Raw genomic sequence first — 23,302 nt, forward strand, 5'->3', positions numbered from 1 at the left:
TCAACTTATACATTTAAATTAATTCATACTTTTCAGTTAATCACATTAGTAATCCAAATTAAAAGTCTGGAAATAAAATAATGAGGAACAGAGAAGTTTTACTATAAGCTAGTACAGTGATGCGCAACCGGGGTGCTACGAAATTTTCACCTCATATTATTATTATAACTATAACTATATTAAGATAAATAATTGTTTTTCTTGTTTTCTGTTCTGTCCCAGTCTTTATTTTCTTCGTTGTGGTCGGGCAGACAAGATCTACTGAATGGAATTGGAAAGTAACACAACCACTTTGCAGTGAAACATAAAAACCTTCACTTTACTTTTATTGCTACTCTATGTATTTCTCTGTAAAGATAATCGACTGTGGGCTGTAAAGTTATGTAGAAATGAAGAGATTGGCGCAAGATATGCGAAAATGGAGGATCGCGTCAAAACCATTCGAAAGACTGATGGTATGTGAAAAGTGACTTTAAGTTTTAATGATCAAACAATACGTATAAATATATTTTAATTTCTTTCAAATAAATAATAAATTTAAAGTAAATAACATAATAATACAGATGGATACTTATGAACATCAAGTAGAATATTTTTAGGTTGGGGTCGATTTATAAGAAGTTGTCGTGGCCAATCAATGCCATAAACCATCTAACCCCCACACAATCTACAAAATGGTGTTGGTGTGTAGCCATGACTCTTCGAGTGTAGAAAGGTTAAGCAACACTGAGCTAGTAGAAAGGTGGGCCTAGAAATAAATTCATAAAAAAAATAAGTACATGATAGTATCCCGTTGGCAGACAGGCAGCAAAATCACATTAGAGTGGCTAATAAATCCTTTGAAAGTGTGATGATTTTTTAAATAATTGGGAAGAAGAATAAAAAATCAAAATATATTTCTTTGAGGAAATTAGGAGGAGACAAATATCTGGAAATACTTGCTACTTCTCAGTTCAAAATATTTTGTTTTCCGTCTCATTTTTAAGAATCTAAAGAATAAAATACACAAAACAGTAAATTTAGCTGTTATTTTGTATGGGTGCGAAACATGGTCTCTCACTCTCAGGGAGGAAGATATATTGCAGAGCTTGAAAATAGTTTGTTGAGGAGAATATTTGGGCCTAGGAGAGAAGAGGATGGGATATGGAGAAAACTGCATAATGATGAGCTTAAAAATGTTTTCTCGCTCCCCCCCCCCCCCCATATTTTAAAGTGATTAAGTCAAGAAGGAAGATGGGCTGGGCATGTGGTCCGCGTGGATAGGGCAAGAGGTGGCCGGGAAGCCTGAGGGGAAATGACCGCTGGAACTTTGAGTAATTCGGCATTAACATTACAAATCACAGGCAAGATCATTCCTGGAATAAGCTAAGGTTTGTCCAAAGATGCCAAATCTTAGAAAGATTTTCATGGAAGAGGTCTGATCTTGGAGATTATTGTCGGTGACATTTGAGATGTATGGATATTATGTGGGAACTACAAATATGTGTTATTGAAGGAAAGCAGGCAATGCTCTCACAATGTGGCAAAAAATTTGGGGTTATTAGAGCCAACCAAGGAAAGCTTAAACATTCGTTCGCTAGGATTTGAAGTTTTCAGAGCGATGAGTCTCAAGATGACTGTCTTCTGGGTTGTTGCGCCGTAGCCTCGTAAACGTTTACCGACGCCATCTTCATTACTTCATTACTAGGATCTTTCAGTAATGGAAAGGAGCAAGGGCACGAAATGGAGTTATATCGGGGCACACACCTTAATTGGAGAAAATTGGGCATTCTCTCCAATATTTCTGTAGTGGCTGGATGTTCAAAGTGATACCATCCGCAACATTACAATGAATATTGTTAACTACATGAATCATCAATTGCCATTCATAATATAAATATTTTGCTGTTATTAATTTTGATATAATTTTATGTTAGTAATAAGAAGACAAAACCCGCAAACGTGTTGCTAATTTACGAGTGTTTTAAACCGTCTGAAGCAGATATTCGTCTAAATAATGGACTTAGAAACTGACAAATTACCCGTCAATAATGACGGGAAAATATGAAGCAGAAAACCTCAAAAACGCACTTTTATTGAAAAATTCAAGAATCAGAATGTATAATTTAAAATCTAACACATATATTCTCTTAAAGAAATAAGTTTTCATGTAGTTCTAATAGCGATTTTAAAATTTTTTTCAACAACCAACACTTGTCTGATTTTGATGAAAGCCTCTCGGGCAACAAACCGCGTCAGGTGGCTGCATGGTGAATGAACCATTTCTTCTAACAACGTTTCGAGAGCCATCTCTGCTCTCATCCTCAAGGCAGCCGCGAAACGAAACTGGTCCTACGTTGCGCGCTCGCCGAAGTCGATCTGCTTACAGGAAACGAAAATTCTGGTGAGTTTCGACGTGGTTTCATTGTTTACCAAGGTTCCGTTGAATGACACGTTGCAGCTGCTGTCAGAGCACTTCGATAAAGATACTGCTGAGCTCATCCAACATGTGCTCACCACGACTGCTCGTTCTATGATCAGAAGGACGGGGTCGTCATGGGTTCTCCTCTGGCCCCGGTTGTGACAAACCTGTACATGGAGCACTTCGAACACCTGACTCTGAGTTCGGCGGAAAAGAAACCAGCACGCTGGTACAGGTATGTGAATGATAATTCGTGGTGTGGCAGCACGGACACGATGAGCTACGGGTCTTTCTGTAGCACCTCAACAATATCCACCCCAACATCACCTTTACATTGGAGGTGGAAAGAAACAGAACGCTGCCGTTCTTGGACGTTCTGGTAAGCAGGAGAGCGGATGGTTCCCTGGGACACACAGTGTGTAGGAAGTTCACTCACACGGACCTCTATCTCCACGCCCAGTCCGAACACCATCTTGCGCAGAAACGGACGGTTCTAAGTACCTTACTTCGTCGAGCTAGAAAACTCTGTGACGCAGAGAGTCTCATAGGAGAGTTACATCTCACAGACGTCTTTCAGCAGAACGGCTACAGCACCAGAAACATTAGACAGGCCCTGGATCCGAAACGGAGGCAGCCAACCGAGGATGAGAAGCCAATAGGTACAGCATTACTGCCCTATCAGCAGGCGGTCACACCCAGTATTGGCAGGCTTCTAGGAAAATATAACATCAGAACCATCCATATTCCTAGAAGGAAAATCAGACATGCTCAGGCCTGTTAAGGACGACCTATGTTTGAATGTCCTGGGTGTGTACCGTATTCCTTACGAGTGCGGAAAAGTGTACGTGGGGGGCAGACAGAAATATTCATTAATACCAGGCACAAGGAACATATGAGGCACATCCGTCTCGAACAGTCCGAGAAGGCTGCGGTAGTGGAACATTTTGTAGATACAGGGCACCGCATCGACTTCAGTCGGACCGTGGTGTTGGACAGGGCATCAGGATATGTGGGCCGGCTCGTAAAGGAAGCCATTGAGATCCGGCTGCACGACAACTTCAGTATGGATGATGGTTTCACTCTGAGCCGGGCTTGGTATACTGTGTCAAAACTGCTGTCTGCCAGGAAGGCCCAGCCAGCGAGAGCGAGCACTTGACCTCGTCTCCCAGTTCCTATTGGTCAGCGCCAAACAAAGCAACAGACGGGCCACCAGCAAGTTCCCATCGGCGAGCGGGCTACATACGACCAGTTTTGTTTTGCAGCTGCCCTGAGATGGCTCTCGAAACGTTGTCAGAAGAAATGGTTCATTCACCATTCAGCCTTTTGCCCGAGAGTCTTTCATCAACTTCAGTCTTTGGGAAAGCTTCACTTTATACAATTGTCTGATTCATATATACAGTCAGTCCGCACCCAAGTGAAAAGAAATTTTAAAATTACAAACATCGATTTGTTAATGTTGAAGGAAATGATCCGTATTTGTACTAAGATTCATACATGACCCATAAGCACGAAGCGTTCAGTTAACTGACTTTCAAAGCAGGTGGCACAGCACATACATATAAAACTTGGCTTTAGAGGGGAAATCAAACCATCTTCTGACTTGAGCGGAACGCGCAACTGGAGAGGAACGGAATCAAAAATGGTCACAGAACAGAGGGTCATTCGGGCACAAGATAAGATATAAGCTAACTCGGTCTGTCGTAAGTATATCTCTGTGCCAACGAAGCGTTCGTAATATTCATGTTTGGTCAACCTGGCGAAAACGAAGTTTCTCACATGATGTGTTTCTAAGTTCTTCATAGGGATGCTCCCGAACTGCAATAAATGGCAAATCCTTCATAATTTTTAAATGAATAGTATCAAATAAGTAATTTATCCGTTTAAAATAATACGTAACACCGTAACACTAAAATGCTGTAACTTAGAAAAACCGTGTTATGCATAAATTTAAATCACGTTTTATTTCAATCTCACCAATCATAATGCACAGAGTCCAAAAATATCTTTAATTCGTTTTCGTCAAATGCATGCGTCACTCTGGTGTCCCTAGGGAGCGGCTCGTCCTACAAAAGTTCAGTGTTCCCAAGCTGCTCTGAACGATGCTCGTTGAGGGAGCTCTTTGTTCGAGGGCAGTCGAGAGCAGGCAAGAAAAACAGATCTGGAGGTTTATTGATTAGTAATGTTCAATGCATTTATTCCAGAATACAATTGAGTAGACATGAGTGCAGAGAAGGAAGATGGCAAGTTGAATACAGAAAAGGGCAGAAGTTTCTACACCGAGGGAATTACGTAAAATGACTCACAGTTTAAAAGCAAGTGCGTCGTTGACGAGGGTGTGAACCTTCCACTTGCACTCTGATGTGACAACCTGTAACGAGTTACGAGGCGTGTTTCTAGTCTCATCTACCCCACATAATGTCCACACTTGTCCCTTCCGAAGTTAATGCATTCACAAGATAAGAGTTGGCCACCTCTCGCAAACATCTTTGAATTACAACACGTCTCGTTTGTTGGAGTAAAAGTGCAACAGACTTCCTGCAGATACTAAACATTAGATATCACATACAATCATACAAAAATAATTCAAATTACTTAAAGTACTAAATTCTTTCTATTACATATTCATAGACTCCTAAAATTTATAACAGCAGATCTCTATTACATTTATAAGTCGTTAAACCGTTATGGCACCGACAAAGATCGATTTTTTACTTCTTTTAAATCGAGGATTATACTGGACTGATATGAACTAAAATTAATTCACCCGCAAATACAAACATTAATCGAAATCCGTTAAGTAGCTTCGAAGGTAAAAGACGGCTAAATCATTTTGCACTACGTGCAAAGTACGCCACAAGATAAATGTGTTCATTCACTCGTACCTTTGTTACACGAGGTTGGTAACTTATTGTAAACGCATGTAACATCATGAAAACATTTGTTGAGACTACACAAACAAATTCTGTTTAAACGTAGATGACGAACGACTTCCTCCAAAACGTCAAACGTCGTCTCCCACTTACAGTGTTTGTTTATGGAAGCAACTACAACTTACTAAAACACTTTGCTCTGGCATCACGTGACGCGCCGCGCTGCGATCAGACTCCTTCCCAGAGCTTGGGAATTGGTGTCAATTTAATTCCTACAAAAAATGTTCTACTTATCAGGGAAGTCCGTGAATTCTGTACGAGCAGTACGGCTGGTCTCAGTCGAGACAACAACGGCTGTTAAAAATAGAATTAATAATACATTTTAGAAATGTCCTCTTTGTGGTTCTAAATGCCTCATTGTCTTTGATGTAAGTTTAAATCAGATATAAATATACCATCGGACACACAAACCCATTGTCGCACAAGGGTTCGCAATAAAAATATCACACATCATAATCTGCATCTATCTATTGTTTTCACGGAGTTGAAATAGTGTTACGTCTTATTCTGTTTCTCTGAAAAGTAGACACCTACAAGACAATGATTCATTACCGTGACCACAAAAAGCCTGCCCTCAATTAAAGAAGACCTCTCAAGTAATCAACACATTTATCGGCTTTTATGGTACCTTAAAGATTCATTGCTGTGTTGGCAATAGTTCGTCAATTTTTGTTGTCCGAAGTCAAATGAATCCCGTCCACAGGCTTCCACCCAGATTCCCCGTTACTGAGAAGTTATTATTGTTTCAGTATCCGGAAAACTGTTGTGATAGACTCAGCTAGCGTTCCGTTTGCACTGAGAAGCACACCCACTTACTACAATTCTCCTCTTACTTTCGTGTGCACAAAATCTGAACGGGCCGAAAATAAGTTTCCTGATGAACAAGTTACATCAGCATCAATGTACGTACATATAGACTTGTGTGTGTAAATGTAATTAGTGTGAATTTATAAATACCTACGTACATACACACATACACACAAAAGCGACAATACATGGTAGAGTAATATTTTTGTTTGTATGATTTGAGGTTTTCACAGGTCATACTGCCTCCGTCATCAGGGCGATGAATGTGCCAATCGGGCCACCCGATGATGGAGGCAGTATGACCTCTGGAACGTTGGTAAACATCGACCAGACTACACAGCGCAACAACCCAGAAGACAGAAATCTTCATACTCATCGCCCTGATGATGGAGGCAGTATGACCTCAGAAACGTTGGTAAACATCCACCAGACTACACAGCGCAACAACCCAGAAGACAGAAATCTTCATACTCATCGCCCTGATGATGGAGGCAGTATGACCTCAGAAACGTTGGTTAACATCTACCAGACTACACAGCGCAACAACCAAGAAGACAGAAATCTTAATTTTTTTGTAATTTGCGTTTCTCCTTTTATAAACTTTACCTGCACATCATTCCAGCTAGGATGTGTAACTCTGGGTTCATATTCCACTGATCAGGTAACAGGTGTAATGACAAACTCTTCTCTGGATTAATGTATTTGAGGAGGATTAGTACACTGAAGATGATACACCAGCAAGCAACACACTTCGCTGGAGAGCACTGGAGTCGGCTACACACGTCGAGTGTTTAACAAGTAGAATTACACTTATTCTCACAGCACGTTTCAAGCACACAAGAGTAAACATAAATCACTGGTCTCAGAGTAAAGGATTGTAAGCCCTGAAAGTATGGGAAACGAGAAAAACTTCTCGGAAAGTTCTTATGCATCATGTTTATTGGTTTTAAAAACATTTATAGAAACGTGATTAGACAAATCATACGCAAACTTTAAGCAGTTGTTCTTTATGGAATTTATATTTTAGTTATGAATTAAACCTTGCCCTACAAATGCTAGGTTTCTCAGATGAATGAAACAATTAACACTTTCAGAATTTGCAACATGCCCTTAAATAAAAAGAAAATCCTGTGTAACTCTGAAAGAGATATACGCAGGCCTGATCTGTCCATGGTTGATATGACCTTTGCCATAACAACCATGTGACTATAGTCTTTGATCATCCGGATCTCTGCCCGCCTCGCACACAAGGGGCGACATTTCCATTTTCCTATTTGTGACAAGATGAAGCGACGATTGGCAAAGATTAACTCAAGGTCTGCACGTGTATTGCTTTTGTCACCGGAGGGGGAGTGGGAGGCCTCGAGGTTATTGTTGATCAGGGGAAATCCCTCCCGCCACTAATGATCTGAAGCAAGGAGAGAAGCAGCAGCATTCAGAAACTACTTTTCTTATATTCCTGTCTGTAAATAAATGTTTCATATTGGCTTGAGAGGCACATTCTTATTAGTCAAATATCAGGCAGTCAACAGGGAGGCAGATACTATGGGCTGTAATACACGTATCTCCTGTCAGCCAGTTCAGATATGATTGCTTTCTTCTTTTCAGTTTCTTATTTTATATTTTCACACATCTTGTTTATGTGTGAGTGTTTTATGTAGCTTCACAGAGGTGGCTTTAGCGTAAGGCGATATTGGCGACCACGTGTGGAAAGGCCTCGCGCAAGACAGGTACAAAAGTGGATTTTTCAGCCTAGCGGTATCATAAACTTGTGCTTAAGCCCGGATTAAGTCAAAAAATCCTTCAATTTAAAACGATAAATCACAAGGAAAAGTTAAGAGCCAGTTAAGATCTAAATATAATTCCTCACATCTGTAACAGCAGTGTACGGATTCCATAGGTGGCGTTGGTCAAAGCAGCTGATGCACGCTTTACCCGAAGAAACATGAGGATCAAAGAGGCAATGGTACTGGTAAATCACACGAGGTTTGGTAGTTAAACAACAATAATTGTTTACATCCGCTATCAGAACTCGAGAATTAAACCTATAGTAATATCTATTGATGTAGCACTTTATAAGCGACACGGGCAAACTGTGATATAAATTACTTGCGGCTAGTGACTACTAATAAAATAATGAGGTTATATCCATCACAAAAATGTCGAAGAGTAGAAGAGAACGTGACAAGGGAAGAAAATCTGAATCACGTTATTTTTCGTCTTTAAATATATCAGCATTTTACCACGTAACTGCCCCTTGCAATCTTTCAAATTCGCCCCCTTTTGTCCTTTTACAAAGTAAATCAGTCTGAAGGTGCAGTAGAGAATAAAAACTACGATGTTGGAAATGGTTTGGCCCTTGTAGAAGATTCTCAAAGCACGTGCGTTCACTGTGAGTATAATTATGCTCTGATAGATACACCTGACCAAGCGTCCAAAAATCAGCAACATTCTGCTATTGACACTGAGATTCAAAATAAAATAAAGCACTAGGGGCAACGTTGGCACGATTCTTGGCGATAATTTAATTTTTGTGCATAGTATAACATTTCATTTAGAGTACATACAGACAGTTTAGAACAGGAAATAATTTACATTTTATAGACCTGGTTTAATTTACTGCAAAAAGTTCATCCAGTTCTTCAAAAACACCTGAAACTTATGGAAGATAATCAATACTGAGGAAAAAACATTAATGCCTTAATAACTTTGATAGCCAAACTTGCTAAAATTGCAAGTATTATAAGGTACAGCAAGTAATGTATTATTCATTAATTCTGAAATGTACTAGAAATGTAAATCACACCGAAAAAATACTGTGATCTTGCATTAGGTTGATGAAAATTCGGCAGACAATGAAGAATATTTTGTCGTATTTAAACTGGTAGAAAAAGTACGGATGAAGAATTAAGAGCGTACTTTTAGAAATTCAAAACCTACGACTGGACTGTCGCGGATAAGGATGCAATAATGGAGGTAACATGCAGGGAGAAGAAATCAGTGTAAAAACAAGAATTTTATATATTAATGCGTTGGACTTCTTTACACATTGCGGATGTCACAGATGAAATTTAGTGCTCGGTGATGTAACAGCATCTTATAAAATGCCTACTTCTTTCTCTTTCGTCCGATAGGTAGAAAGTGCTAGAAGAAAAAGCAAATATTTCTGTGAAGCCTTTGACCGAAACCAGATGGAAAAGCAGAGTGGAGAGCGTAAAAGCCGTCCGATAACTATTTACGTAATATACTGCAGACTGCCTAGGAAAACTAAGAAATAAGCAGCCATCCTAAATTTGTATTGAATGCAGTTCGAAACAGGAAGACATTTTATCTGTGGTACAAAATTTTAGTGAAAATAAATCTAATATGCAGTTGGACATGGCATTGAAATGTCTTGAAGAATTTCTATGCTGGCCAGGTGAGAATCGATTAAACGGATTTGACTCTGCTCTAGTAACTGCCATAAAATATCTGATGAAATAAATATTCCGAAGTAATTTAGAAAAATTAGGCTACGTAAGAAGAAAGTTGTTGCTAATTCTACAGACATTTTCAAATATCATCGTTGACGTGATTTGTGCAAGTGCTGGGCCTTGATTTAGAAACCTGCTCCACTATTTTTGTTTTCTGCACAATATTTCATCTTTAATAAAATAACATATCCGACGGAGAAATTTTACAGTGTTGCAAAGAACTACATTCGGTGTCTGAGTAGTCCCACTGCAATATAAATGGCGAATAATTCTTTGAGGAACTAAGAATGCATACTAGGAATGTACCTCCAAATACAGAAATTTATGGTTCATAAAAATGTGTTACAAATAAAAATTTCATTGAAATTTATTCTAATGTTTACGGAACATATATGATTATATTAACAATTCCGGTTACAGTTATATTAGCGGAAAATTCTTTTTCAGAACAGAAATTAATAAAACTTACTTATGATCTACTGTGTGTCGAGTGAGGTTATCGTAATTTACCATTCTGTCCATTGAACGTAACTTGACTTCAAAATAAGATTATTGCTTTCTTATAGATGAGTTCAGCACTACCAAATGAAGAAAAATAAAATAAAATTATAATTGCATCCATCAAATAAATTGTAGTGATCCTATCCTGATGTAATATTTCATTTATTAATATCTGAGATTTTCTTCTTACCTCAAGAGGCCTAACGTGTTACTTTCTCCTAGAGCCTCGCTAACTCTACAGATGCCTCTTTTGCTTCTGAAGCGCATTTAATTGTGAAAACAGTGTGCATTTTTCAAATCGCAGTCACACGTTTTTAGCTCCAGATGCCAGAAATAGTCTACATTGTGATATTGCTTTCTATAGCATGTAATACGGTAATTCAATAATTTTGGCGTGTGATATTTTTAAACTGAGATATTTAATATGTTTATATATTTTTTTTAAATTGCTTCCACTGATTTTGCAAATGAATACAATGCATCTAAAATTGGCCCATAGTTGTATAAAGAGCTGTATATTTCAAATCTACAGTTTTGTTCTGACTTTTAAGAAATTGAGACAAAGAGTAACCAAAATATATGTAAAATGTATGATCTTGTCTGAAAGGTAACATATCATATTTATATTATCGGATCAGTCAATTACTGGTTGAGATTAAAACAATCGCTGAATATTCCTATAACCAAATCAAACTTGACACGCCGTGAGCAAAGCACTGGTACAACTTTGGTAAATTCGCCATTTTCCTTTCTGATTACTCAAACGAAATGGCATTATTAATTTCGGATAAGTTTCCAGAACACACTAAGGACAGGCATGTAAGACGGAATATGGCATTGATCTATTCATGAATTTTGTTAATGTAACACTATTCAATCATAAAAACACGCACATAAGCGAGAGATATACTGTTGTCGAAATTACAACTTTACACCTTCTTGCTTGAAACAAGCGGAATCTCTAAAAACACATGACTGCAAATTATTATCACGGAATCCGCATAAAAATGTTCAATCAGATAAGGATGTTTAATGAAGTTTACTGCACTCTCATAATATATGACAATATTGTTCTTGTGTATAATTATTATTGCCATGCTCATTAATTTCCAAATAGGAAATTGTGTATTTAGTGGTAGGCGGAGACACAGAAATAATCTCTCATGACGCTGGAACTTACCCAAATGTCCACCAAATGTCGAAACACATGATGTTGAGCCAAGAGAATGCAGCCAGGAATGTGAACAGGATACAGTACCCTAGAACAAGATATCAAGCACTTTGTGAAACGTGTGCTATGGAACACAGTCTCTTCGGTTTCAAAACGGTCTCTAGGAGTTACTGACACTTTACATTCATGCATCGCCTAAATAATTAAAAATTATTAATATACTAATTTAAAGAGCTCGTTGAACCTAAATGGGAATTACTTTCCTTCGTATGTTCATTTCTCAATATCTTCCTTCCTTTTCTTTGTCCCTTTCGTGTCTCTATCAACTTCCCTCCTTTCTAAATAATTTCTTTCTCATCCGTTCATTTGTCTGTGCAAAGAACTATGATACATAAATTGAAATCGCGCAGTGCCCAGTGTGAAAACATGCAATCTAACACGCAGACATTAAAGTGGATTTAATTTACTATAAATTACAGGAAGAGAAAAATGAAAATATAAATCGAAGACATAGGTCCCATTACCCTCGAATAACTGAATCAAGCTCATAATACAACTAAAACTAGAAAAGCCCCAGGACTAGATGGGATAAATGTATAAATTATAAAATATTCGGAATGGTTTATGAAATTGAGATTAGTTTATTTGCTAAATAAACGCTGGCAATATTGTAAAATCGCAAAACTGGATTTCAAATTTGCTGAAACAAATAAAACAGAACATAAATTTCAAAATAATAAAGCAGTGATAACTTGGGCGCAGTGGTTAGTGTCAAGAAAGGAATATTTCAGGAAAAAATGTATTCCGTAAATTAATACAGGCATACATCGTTTTATTGAGCTTCGATTTATTGCGCTTCGCAGATATTGCGGTTTTTAAAAATTGAAGGTTTGTGGCAACCCTGCATCGAGCAAGTCTATCGGCGCCATTTTTCCAACATCATGTGATCACTTCGTGTCTCTATGTCACATTTTGGTAATTCTCGCTATGTTCGTGCATTGCTTTTTTAGACATAATGCTATCGCACACTTGATAGACTACAGTATAATGTAAACATAACTTTTATATGCACTGGGAAACCAAAAGATTCGTGTGAAATTATTGCGGTGGGCTGGAACCGAACCCGCAATATATCCGAGGTATGTCTGTATTGTAATTTAATTCAGACAAATAATTTCATAAAATGGTACGTTTGTCTAAAACAAATTCTATGTAGGTTTTAGCTAATACCTTGCATTTACACTTTGCCCAATGCCAGTAGGAACGGTAGAATATTACAGGGTTCTGTTCATTAATTATTTATTCTTTGAATGTACCAGCTAAACTCTGAAGTCTGTATAATATTTGATTGCAGGAATAAAACAAAATGTGGTTTCCTTAGACCTTTAGCACATCAATTGCTGCTATTTAAAAACAAGAAACTTTAACCCTTCCAGTACGCTCTCCCTTCCCCTACAAACATTTCTATGGGAAGTGACTTGCACATTTGTCATACTTATATTAATGAAGTACGAATTTAATGTCTCGTAATCAAATGACCGCCAGTGGTAGTTACCAAGAGAGCAACCCTGGTTTTGGCGCTACGATGCAAATAGTTTACAGGAAGCAATGAATGCGTTATCAATAAAGCGTCCTTCATAAATAAATACGGTTTCTTGCTCTATGTCTTTTCAGTGTTTATTGTCTTATACAGATTTATTGTGCTGTCTTTCCTAAACACGCTATTACAGGTTTCTGGGCCGATCACAGTAACAGCAATCTATTGGTGAAAGCTGAAAATGGCATATTACCTTTCGCTAGGAGGAAAGTAAGCTTACAATATCACAATTATGTCTGTCTGTGTGTGTGTGTGTGTGTGTGTGTGTGTGTGTGTGTGTCATCTCTTTCAACTTTTGAACCAGCTGCTTGGTTTTGGAGAAATTATTCCATCCGAGACTATTCTAGCTTTGTTATATTGTACAACGGCGTTATTCCGAGTGTCAGAAGACAGCTTCGTCAAGCGCTCGTGAATGGAAACAACATTTATATTATCTTCGAATCTTGGGAGGCATGATCATACCCCGCTATATGTGATTCCGCGTTACAACGAGGGTCTCTTGTAGTTATGCTTTATCAACCAAATGTCTAGAAGTCGGCTGCGTTCCGTCATCAGGGCGATCACCCTGATGATGGAGGTAGCAAGGACCTCTGAAACGTCAGTAAACTTCTACCATATTACACGGCGCAACAACCTAGTAGGCAGCCATCTTCAGACTCACCATAGTGAAAACCTAAAATCCTACAAGTGAAAACATTAGAAGGAGTCACATTTAATTTTTCCTTCTGCTCGAAATACAAAACTGTTTGGTCCATATTAAATTGAATTGCCCGGTTTGCTAAGTACCGAGTTCCTCCCGTCATTGTGTCAAAAGATTACGAACATATTCCCTTAATGTAAATTTATATTTACCAATAAATCGCACAGAATTATGGTCTTTTGGCTAAGCGGAGGAGTAGGACGTTCCTTACATTGCATAATTTCATTCGATTCCGAGCTGAGCCGTCAGTTTATTTTTTTTCAAACTGAAAGCAAATTTAGTGTGGAGCAACGCTATCTAATAACTAAAAAGTATTTTTGGACGTCTAAGAATTTATTAAATATTTCCTTCGATGTTTTAGGCCTGACTTTGACACGCCTGCGTATTTACTTTCTTACTCCATGTAGCCGAGTCCTTCCTGAGAAGCCAACAGGCGCTCAGTTACTGAAGAAATTTCCAAAATTTTATGGGACCGAAAGGTTTATTACCGTGTTTACAAGTGCCCGCCAGTGGTCCCTATCCTGAACCAGATGAATCTAGTCCATACCACCCCATCCAATTTCTCTAAGATCCATTTTAATATTATTCTCTGACCTAGATCTAGGTCATTCTAGCAGTCTGTTTCCTTCTTGTTTGCTTACCGAAACCCTTATGAATTCCTCTTCTTTGCCATGCAAGCTACATGCCCTGCCTATCTCATCCTCCTTGACTTGATCAGTCTACTTAGCTAGGAGTACAACTTATGTAGCTCCTCATTATGCAGCACCACCAGCCTCTTCGTTTCCCTCTTAGGCTCAAATATCCTCCTCACCGTGCCCCTTTTCAAAATTAAGCTGTGTAATTAAAATTTAGCACATTAGTTGCATTCGTGAATACATTTTGAAGGGTTATGTGGACATAACATGCAAGTTGATGGCAGCCACGCACCTTGAAAAAGTTATTTTACGAAGGCAACACCCTAGGGCATATTGCACAATTACAACTCTGAACATCTGTTAAGTATATCCGTGTCATATGTCCGATTGGTTTGCACGGCTTGTGTACTGTTCACTTAGCAGCAAGTAAAGTGTAATCTTTTTTTCTAAAACCTGGCGACATTTGTAGAATCAGTATTAATGGAAACAGAGAACCTAATAAATCACGGGATTAAAGAATGTAAATAGAATAAAAGTGTTGTGGGAAACTAGTTGTTTAGGTCACATGACAAAAGTAACAGCCATACTTTTCTTACTACTACTCATGGAATAACCTGTTACAAGCACTTAGCTACTGTGGTACATATTAATTATTCAGAGAGACAGAAACGAGTTCGTTACTTGATATGTTGATTGGGTCGGTAAAAACTGCTTCTTGCCCAGAGGTTAATTATCCTCGTCAGTTAAGTGTCTAGTTAATTAAATAATCAGTCAGCCCAACCTGTTTTATTTATTAAAGAAAATGGGCAAGTAATCGTCCCTTTTGAGTTCTAGTTTATGTGGCATTTACACGAGTCCATGTTTTTTTTAAGTTCTTATCTGAACTGTAGAAGTGTGAGTAAATTACCTCAACCATATGAATATATTTCTTTTGAAATAAGTGAATAACATACAGTCATTCCCACGCGCACCTCTCCTTATTTTCGGAGTTTAATACACCAAATAAAATGTTACATATCTAATCTCTGTAGCATAAACAGTTTGCATGCCAGAGACTTGTTAGCCACACTATCAGTGTTGTGGGAGTCTAACAATTGCCTGCAGTCCCAGCTGGTAGCATTTGCCTGTGGATGACTTCCATCTGACCTAGGTCAACACAAGAGCCTTCCAACTTCCTAAATAAGACGTTCCGCGCAAAAGATAATTTTCAGTCCACTCTCACTCGCATTGCTCTGATGCGATCGGCGACGTTAATACGCCTGTTACTAACGTACCAAGGTGAGATAGTCTCAATGCGGAGACACTTGGATTGTAACACCTACAGTTTCTGTTAAGTGCCTGCGAGCAGCGGGCCTCCAGATAGGACATGCGTATTCCATCACAGGACGGATTAGCTGCTTGCTTTGGAGTGACATGGTTCGCCGATGGTTGTGCATCCCTACAAACCACTCACAGGCTGATAGCATCAGTTTCGCTGAGCTGGCAGATACTGCATTGTGGAGGCCCCTTTGAGGTGTTGTATGTCTCCACCTTTCATCGCAGATTGCAGATAGACGATTTGATTATCAGCAAAAAAATGGAGTAGCTCCTTATTTGATGTAAGAAATAAAAGAGATGTGGATGTAGGAAGTGACTATCACCTAGTGACAGGAGAAATTGGTTGGGAAGCCTGAGGGGGAGAGACCGCTGGAGAGACGTAGATGGGAGGATAATCTCAGGCGGGATCTATGGGAGATAGGAGCTGAAGGAGACTGCATTTTGTTGGCCCAGGACAGGGTCCGTTGGAGGTATTTGGTTAATTCGGTAGGCCATCTAGTTAGTTAGTTAGTTAGTAATGACTAAGTTAAAACGGAGTGGAAGACGTATATTTGATACACGGAAATTCAATGACCGTAAAATTGCAGAGTCCTTCAAAATAGAGTTACGAAATTGTTTCCAAGTTTTGAGGGAAGTTGGCTTCTAAGAAGGAGAGCCAGCTGGTATTAATTAACACGAAATATAATAAGATTAGAGAGGTGCTAAATGAAAGATATAAAACATCTTAGAGTATAAAGAAAATAAAGGAAAGAACTGGATAAGAGACATAAAGTAGAATAATATATTGGTTAGATGGAACCTAAAGGCAAATTCAAATAAAGGGAAAACAAGAAGCGAGAAGGCTAAAGCAAATGAAGAATATCAAAATAAGAATAAAGAGATTGAGAAGATAATACGTAAGATAAAAGGAAATATATTGAAGAATTAGCAGACAAAGCACAGAAAGCTGCCAATTTGGGGAATGTTAAAGAATTATACGAAAATACAAAACTTCATCACAAAGGTAATGGTTAAGAAATAAGGTGATAAAAGATAAACAGAGTTCTAATAACCAATAAAGAATAACAATCCCAGAGATGGAAAGTGCATTTATAAGGAGTATTAAACTATTGTGGTGGACAAACAACACCAGATAGCAACTAGGAAGCCAACCCTAACCCTATTAAAGCAATCTAAATTAAGCCACCTTCTAAAACAGAAATTATAATGACTATCCAAGAGCTAAAGATGGGAAAATCTCCAGGTGTAGACAATGCTGTTCCAGAGATATAAAAATAGATCCTGACTTAACAGCAAAAACATTTGAACCACTCCTGAAAGAGATATGGAAGCAAGAAAAGTAGCCAAACTGATCGACGAAAGGAATAATAATGAAGCTCTCCAAGAAAGGAGACCTTACTAATGGCAATAACTGTAGAGGAATAACTTTTATTTCTGTACCAAGTAAGATTTTGACCCGAATAATACTCAATAAAATCAAGAGGCGCATAGATAACAAACTTTGAAGAGAATAAGTCAGATTTCAAGAAGGCAGGTCATGCATATACCAAGCTAATACTCTAAGAATTATTCTAGAACACTTCAATGAATACCAGTCACTGTTATACCTCATATTCATTGACTTCGAAAATTCCTTTGACTCCATAAGTAGAAATAAAATATTGAACACAAAGAAGATATTTGGAACACCAGACAAGTAAATAAAACTGGTTCAAGAAATGTATAAAAACTATACATGCCAAGTTGAACATAATGAGAAATTTTCGGAACCCATTATGGCGAAGACGGGAGATTAACGGGGATTCCTACTCTCGCCCATTTTATTTTTAATGGTGCTGGACATTATGATGACAAAATCAATAAACAGGAAGAAAGGTATACAATGGGGACTATATGATAGACTGGAACATCTAGACTTTGCTGACAATATTCGCCTATTTGCACAGAGTTTCAAAGATATGGATGCAAAACTGATTGATCTTAAGGTAGAAGCTCAAAACATTGGAATGAAGATAAACTCTCAACAACCAAAGAGATGAGAGTAAATCTCAAAAACACAGGTTCTATCTGGAAGGGCATGAAATTGAGGTGAATATATTCTGCTATCTGGGACGCATGGCCTCCCAGGGCAGAGGTACCAAAAAATATGTAGCAAATAGAATGAATAAAGCTAAAGGAGCTTTTTCCCAACTTTGATCCAGATAGACTTCATACCAGATTCGTAAGAGAAAAATTGAGTATTTAAAAGGGTGTACTGTTGTGCAGGTGTGAGACACGGAAAGTAACACAAGATATTACTAATAAGTTACAAATATCTACGTAACCAGTGCCTTCATACCATACTAAGAACATGGTGGCAAAAGAAAGTAACAAATAAAGATCTATAGGGGACAACAGAAGAAATACCAATTAGCAGAGAAATAAAGATCAGGAAATAGAAGTCGATTGGGCACACGTTAAGAAAGACCAGAATAATATTATAAGGCAGGGACTGGACTGGAATCCACAGGGACAGAGGAGGAAGGGTAGGCCAAGAATCACCTGGAAAAGAACAATATTAGAAGAACCGCAAGAACAAAGCAAGTCTTGGAAGGAAGCTAACAAATGGCAAAGAATAGAGTCTGCTGGCAAAATTTGTTATGGCCCTATGTTCCACCTAGGAATAACAGGAAATGACGATGATCCATAACATCAGAAGTAACTTAGCGTACTTCTTGAATATGTAAACTCTATTTTACTGACACTTACTACAAGAATTTAAGTTTAAGTACAGACTAGCAAATAAGGGTACAGGGGTGATGATATTTTTACTGTGAAAAAAAGTTTCTAAAAAGTGTAGATAAACTGTTTCCGAAAATAGGGCCACACTAGGGTGGAGAATAATAAGAAAGCAATCTTCTGGTAGCTGTTACTGTAGGTGAAAAATGTATGTTAATTGAAAGAGCGTCCATTAATCTCATTAAATAATATTTTTTGAAATAGATTTTTTCTTTAATGTATTAATAGCTTGTAGGACTTAATGAAATATTAATTTATTAGACAGACATGTGAAAAATTCTTTTTAATTCCAGGTAGTTCCTATAATTGGATTAGAGGTTTCTTACTGGGGTAGCCATCCACCATTCAGCACGTTAAGGTCTCCTGTCTCCTCGACTTATTTTACCAAAAATACAATCATATATTTCTTCCTTCCCAATATCATCAAAATGGCGTTCCCTTAATTTGCATCACTCTAGCTTAAGTATAAAGAATTAGAAAACTTTTCAAAACTTCAGGTGCCCACGTTTATTCCAGGTAATTTAGTTTTTTCTCTAGGATTTGAGATTTTCATGGTGGTGAGTCTGAAGATGGCTGTCTTCTGGGTTGTTGCACCGCATAGTCTGGTAGAAGTTTACCAGTATTTCAAAGGTCCTTGCTGCCTCTATCATCAGGCTTTATTTAAAGTACGACACTGGAATTAAACGTTACACACACAAATAAATTATTTAGAAAGAACACACTAACGACTGAAGTGCAGCCTGTGCTTGAGCGTGAACCTACTTCGTAGTAGCATGGAAATATGCACCAAATTGCTAATTACGCTGAAGGACATCTTTGATGACAGACTTCTTTACGAATGGCAGAAGGACTTCCGTTGTGTTTCCGGGTATTTATACTGAAATGTAGAATGTAGTCCTATTCCTGCGTCTTACAAAAAGCACAAGAATGATTAAAGTAACTGAATATCGAGATCTATTCTCAAATTTCAAATTATTTTATGCGTTTTTGCACTAAGTATATAATATATATGTATACAAAAATCATTGTATCTACGTTTGCCCGCGGAGTTAAAATAGCGCAAGCACTGACGACATTCACGGTCTCACTACCATATATTTATTATTGCTGTGACCTTTGTTTCCTACTTAATGAGACCCTAAGAGTAAAGTACCCGATGAGTACAATGTAACTTAAATTTGCGGTGCCTCTTACAGAACGCATATCACTTATGACTGAACAAAATCGTGATTAATTTCTGCTGTTAAACCCCTAACTGTTGAGGTGCCGCAAGCCAATACCGCTAGCGTTCCAATACACTGACTCTCGTAAAGAGCGCTTTCATGGTCGGTTTTGCTTACTTTCCCCTACATTTTGACTCCGGTGACTAATAACTAAGGTTAAAATTCAAATTATAATGAATCAGTCATCATAAAATCCACTGGCATGTTATAAATTTGGCGTTTGACACTTTTCCGATATACGCCGCTTTCGCTCCAACACAACCTCCGCGTGTAACGACAGTCACCTGTACCGACGTTTGCTGGCGCTGTGCAAGTGCGTCATATTTCATGCTTAAAAAACTTCGTCAGCTAATTGAGTTCAGAGAACATTTTCGCACAGAGCTTAAGAGAAATAATGAGCCGGCGTAGCTCATTCCGTATAGTGACTGACTACAGACTGGATGACCGGGTTCGAACTCCGACGGGGGCAGAGAATTTTTCCTCTAGCCTGTACGTTCAGACCAGTTCTGGGGCCCATTTAGCCTCCTATGCAATGGGTATTGGGGGTCATTTCCCGGGGATAAAGCGCGGCCGGTACGTGATGCTGACCGCTCATCCCCAGCTAGTGCCGAGATCAAGAATGAGTAGGAGCTATATACCTCTCCCTTTCCAAGGGCGTATAGTAAGGCACTTTTACTCTACTAACATGACAGAACCTCCCAGTAGGCTACCAATTTACTTCAGCTACCATCACTGGATACTGGATACTGGGATACTGGGAACGACCCTTTCCTCAAGTGCCTGAGCACTGCGGGTCCCAACTTTTTCTTTGGTTTGATCTATAGACATTCGGTAGGACTCCTTGTACAAGGGATCGGCCCGTCGCAAGGCCTCTACCTGTACACAGGACAGCACAACACACAAAACGCGGACAAACATCAATGGCTTGAGTGGGATTCAAACCCACGGTCCCAGTGACCAAGCGGCACAAGGCCCACGCCTCAGACCGCGTGGCCACTGCAGACCCCACCATCACTGGAAGGGATTATTAGAATGGTAATGACCAAAAGCCACTAAATAATTTTTCAGGGCACTAAAATAAAGTGTGAAAAATGGAAAAATCTTAATAATATTTTATGAGTGTATCTTAAATGTCTTAGTATCATGAACTATCATAACACGCGGCATTTTTACGTAATCCTTTTACAGAGTGATGTACAATTAAATTTTAATATACATGTGACACTGGAGTGGGCTTTGGAATGCATCATTCCAAAAGTTTGATTTATAACATATTTATTACTGTTTACAAGCATTCTGTGTTGTAAGGCGAAAAAATTGTATCTTGGTGGTTTTAATGTTAGAAATCAAACATTTATTTTACAGAGATGCGCCTGAAATTGAATCAACAGTCCCTACTTCCAAACCCCCTGTATCTGTTTATTCATTTTTTCTCCAAATATATTGGTTTGTGCCTGGTAAGCAGCTAATATCTGCTATATGTGACATGTCTGTCAGCTTTTCGTTGCTGGTTGGAAAGTGTCTACTATTATACTTTGCACATGACCCCTCTTTCTGGTAGTGGCCGAACGAAAGGGTTCTATATCCCAAGCAGGATTTTTCACCAATATTTTAGAGGATTACTCATTATTAAACTGTTTCTCCTAGAAAACAAATGATTTTGTCATCATAACATTTGTCTTTCTTCTTAGTTTTGTTTTTTAAAATACTGTAGATTCTTCAACCTTTCCCGTTTCATTTTAGTCAGCACAAATGGGATTATTTTTATGACTCTCTAAGTAGCGAAACACATTCTTAAGGCGCATACATAATAAGCTTACGTTTTCTGACAATTTATCAATCCAGAGTCTCTGTATATGAAATACTCGTGACGGCAAAATGAGGGATCCAGTTTTATACTTATCTGGAACACTGAGTGAACAGTGACCTTTTAGAGCAGCCCAGTTTTTCCCTGGTAATTGTAGTTGTCATATCTGACGTTTGCATTTTTTTTAAATTTAGAAATACTTCAACAGACAGCTTCCAATTTCTTCAAAACATCGTTTTGTTTGGTCCTCGCTCCAAAATAACATGTAACCATCATTACAGTTACAATAAAGGAATCACAAATTACAGGTTTCACAACTTTCGTTTGTAAAATGAAAGATAATCACGAAGTCCAGAGGTTTATATAAATAAAATATAATTTTTATGTGCTTATCATCGTATGGAGAGTTGTTTAATGGTAGTCTGCCCACTTTCAGTTTTTCTGTGGTGCATGACACATTTTCAAGATCTTTAATTTCAGTGATTTCCTTGCCTTTTCATTTTCAATCTTTATACTAAATTTATAACAACTGTGACATGTCTGACGGAGTAACTTGAAGCATTAAAATTTTCGTTGAAGATTTCTGGAATCTTACAAAGTGTTACTATCTGCAAACGAAGTTCACCAAGGCATTTCTGTGTATTCAAATAAGTCAACCTGATATCATAGTCGAAGCACAACTTATGAGCATTTTGCAGACCGCTGTAGTGGCTCGTATACTTTGATATGGCGTTAATGAACTATTTAACTCCTTGACGAATCCGTGCAAGTACTAATCTAGCAAGGTTACCGTGTTATCCTTAAGGAAAACAAATTATTATCGACGTTCAAATGAAAGGAGCTTCAAGCAACTTTATGTCCCGCTTCGTAGTGATTCCTTGGGCCCCACCTATTCTACCTCGTGGTGAAACACTGTGGCCGTCGTAAGCTTAATTCAGATTTTTCAAATCGTTGGACACTAAGGGCTTGTTCGAAATGTAGCCCCGACATTATTTCATAATCAGTACTGTCTTCCATAATGTCTTACATAGGCCTGTGTGACACTACGAGGTGAACTCGCGAAGATAATGGGAAAAGAGCTTCACCTCAGAGTTTAGCCAACTTATGCTTTGTGCCTCACACTAATTTGATAGCGTGTTCATCTCATTGTGTAGAGCTAAGCCATATGGAAAAATATTTTTTTAAAAACAAAGTGTGGCTTTGGGTTATGTCATTCTCACCCTTCATTTAGTTGAGACAAGGTACTGTGGAAGTCACACACGCAATTTATTAGGTGAGCCGTTAGTAATAAGGCGAGGAGTTGCTTCTGTGGACTTTCTAGCGGTGTTTTACCCCTTATAATGGTTTAATCTCCGTTCTGGTGGGTTGTCGAAGCTGGCTAACTGCGTGCATGGTTATTTACGGGGATTTCTTAATAAAGGCAGTGTCCGAGACGCCTTTACAAAGTAGCGTGAACGAGATAACTGAAGAAACAAAAGACGTGACGCCTGATGTAAAAGGAGATCTATTATTGATAACAGCTGACAGACAAATTTAAATTCTATATTCACTGTACAAAAGAACATATCCCTTTTATATGCCTTGAATATTTCAAAGCTACTTTTTGCTCACTCTTTATAGAAAAATGTAATTTTACTTTTTGGTTTACACGAGCATCAGACTTGCAATTTAACACTAGAAGAAGAAGAACACAGATTGGGAGTTTCTGAGAATTGGTGCTCAGGACAGAAATAACAGGAAGGAGAATGGAGAATGACTGCAGAACGAGATACTTCATAATCTGTAGGCCAGCTCTTACCAAATATTATTAAGTTAAGAGAATGGAGGAAAAAAATGCATATCATGCATCAAGTTCATTTCAATCTGAAAGCCTATACAGAAGATACAGTTTCGGAGACCCAGGTTTATATGAGAAAATAATGTTAACAGGGATCTGGAAATAGTATTTTAAATATTGTGTGA

At 38.2% G+C, this 23,302-nt stretch overlaps 1 protein-coding gene across 3 annotated transcripts in view; it reads right to left on the reverse strand.

Annotated features, from left to right (window-relative positions):
- Positions 1-23,302, reverse strand: part of LOC110835355 (G protein-coupled receptor Mth2) — a 64,466-nt gene that overhangs the window by 28,411 nt on the left and 12,753 nt on the right. For all 3 annotated transcript variants that reach the window (XM_022075480.2, XM_087347406.1, XM_087347407.1), the window contains exon 2: positions 11,293-11,371. In XM_022075480.2, coding sequence (XP_021931172.2) covers positions 11,293-11,371 — 79 coding nt within the window. The remainder of the gene's footprint in view (positions 1-11,292; positions 11,372-23,302) is intronic.

This window comes from Zootermopsis nevadensis, unplaced genomic scaffold (assembly GCF_977971745.1).
Source record: "Zootermopsis nevadensis isolate Lab colony 2312 unplaced genomic scaffold, Znev_1.0 Znev_ptg000011l, whole genome shotgun sequence".
Taxonomy (NCBI): domain Eukaryota; kingdom Metazoa; phylum Arthropoda; class Insecta; order Blattodea; family Termopsidae; genus Zootermopsis; species Zootermopsis nevadensis.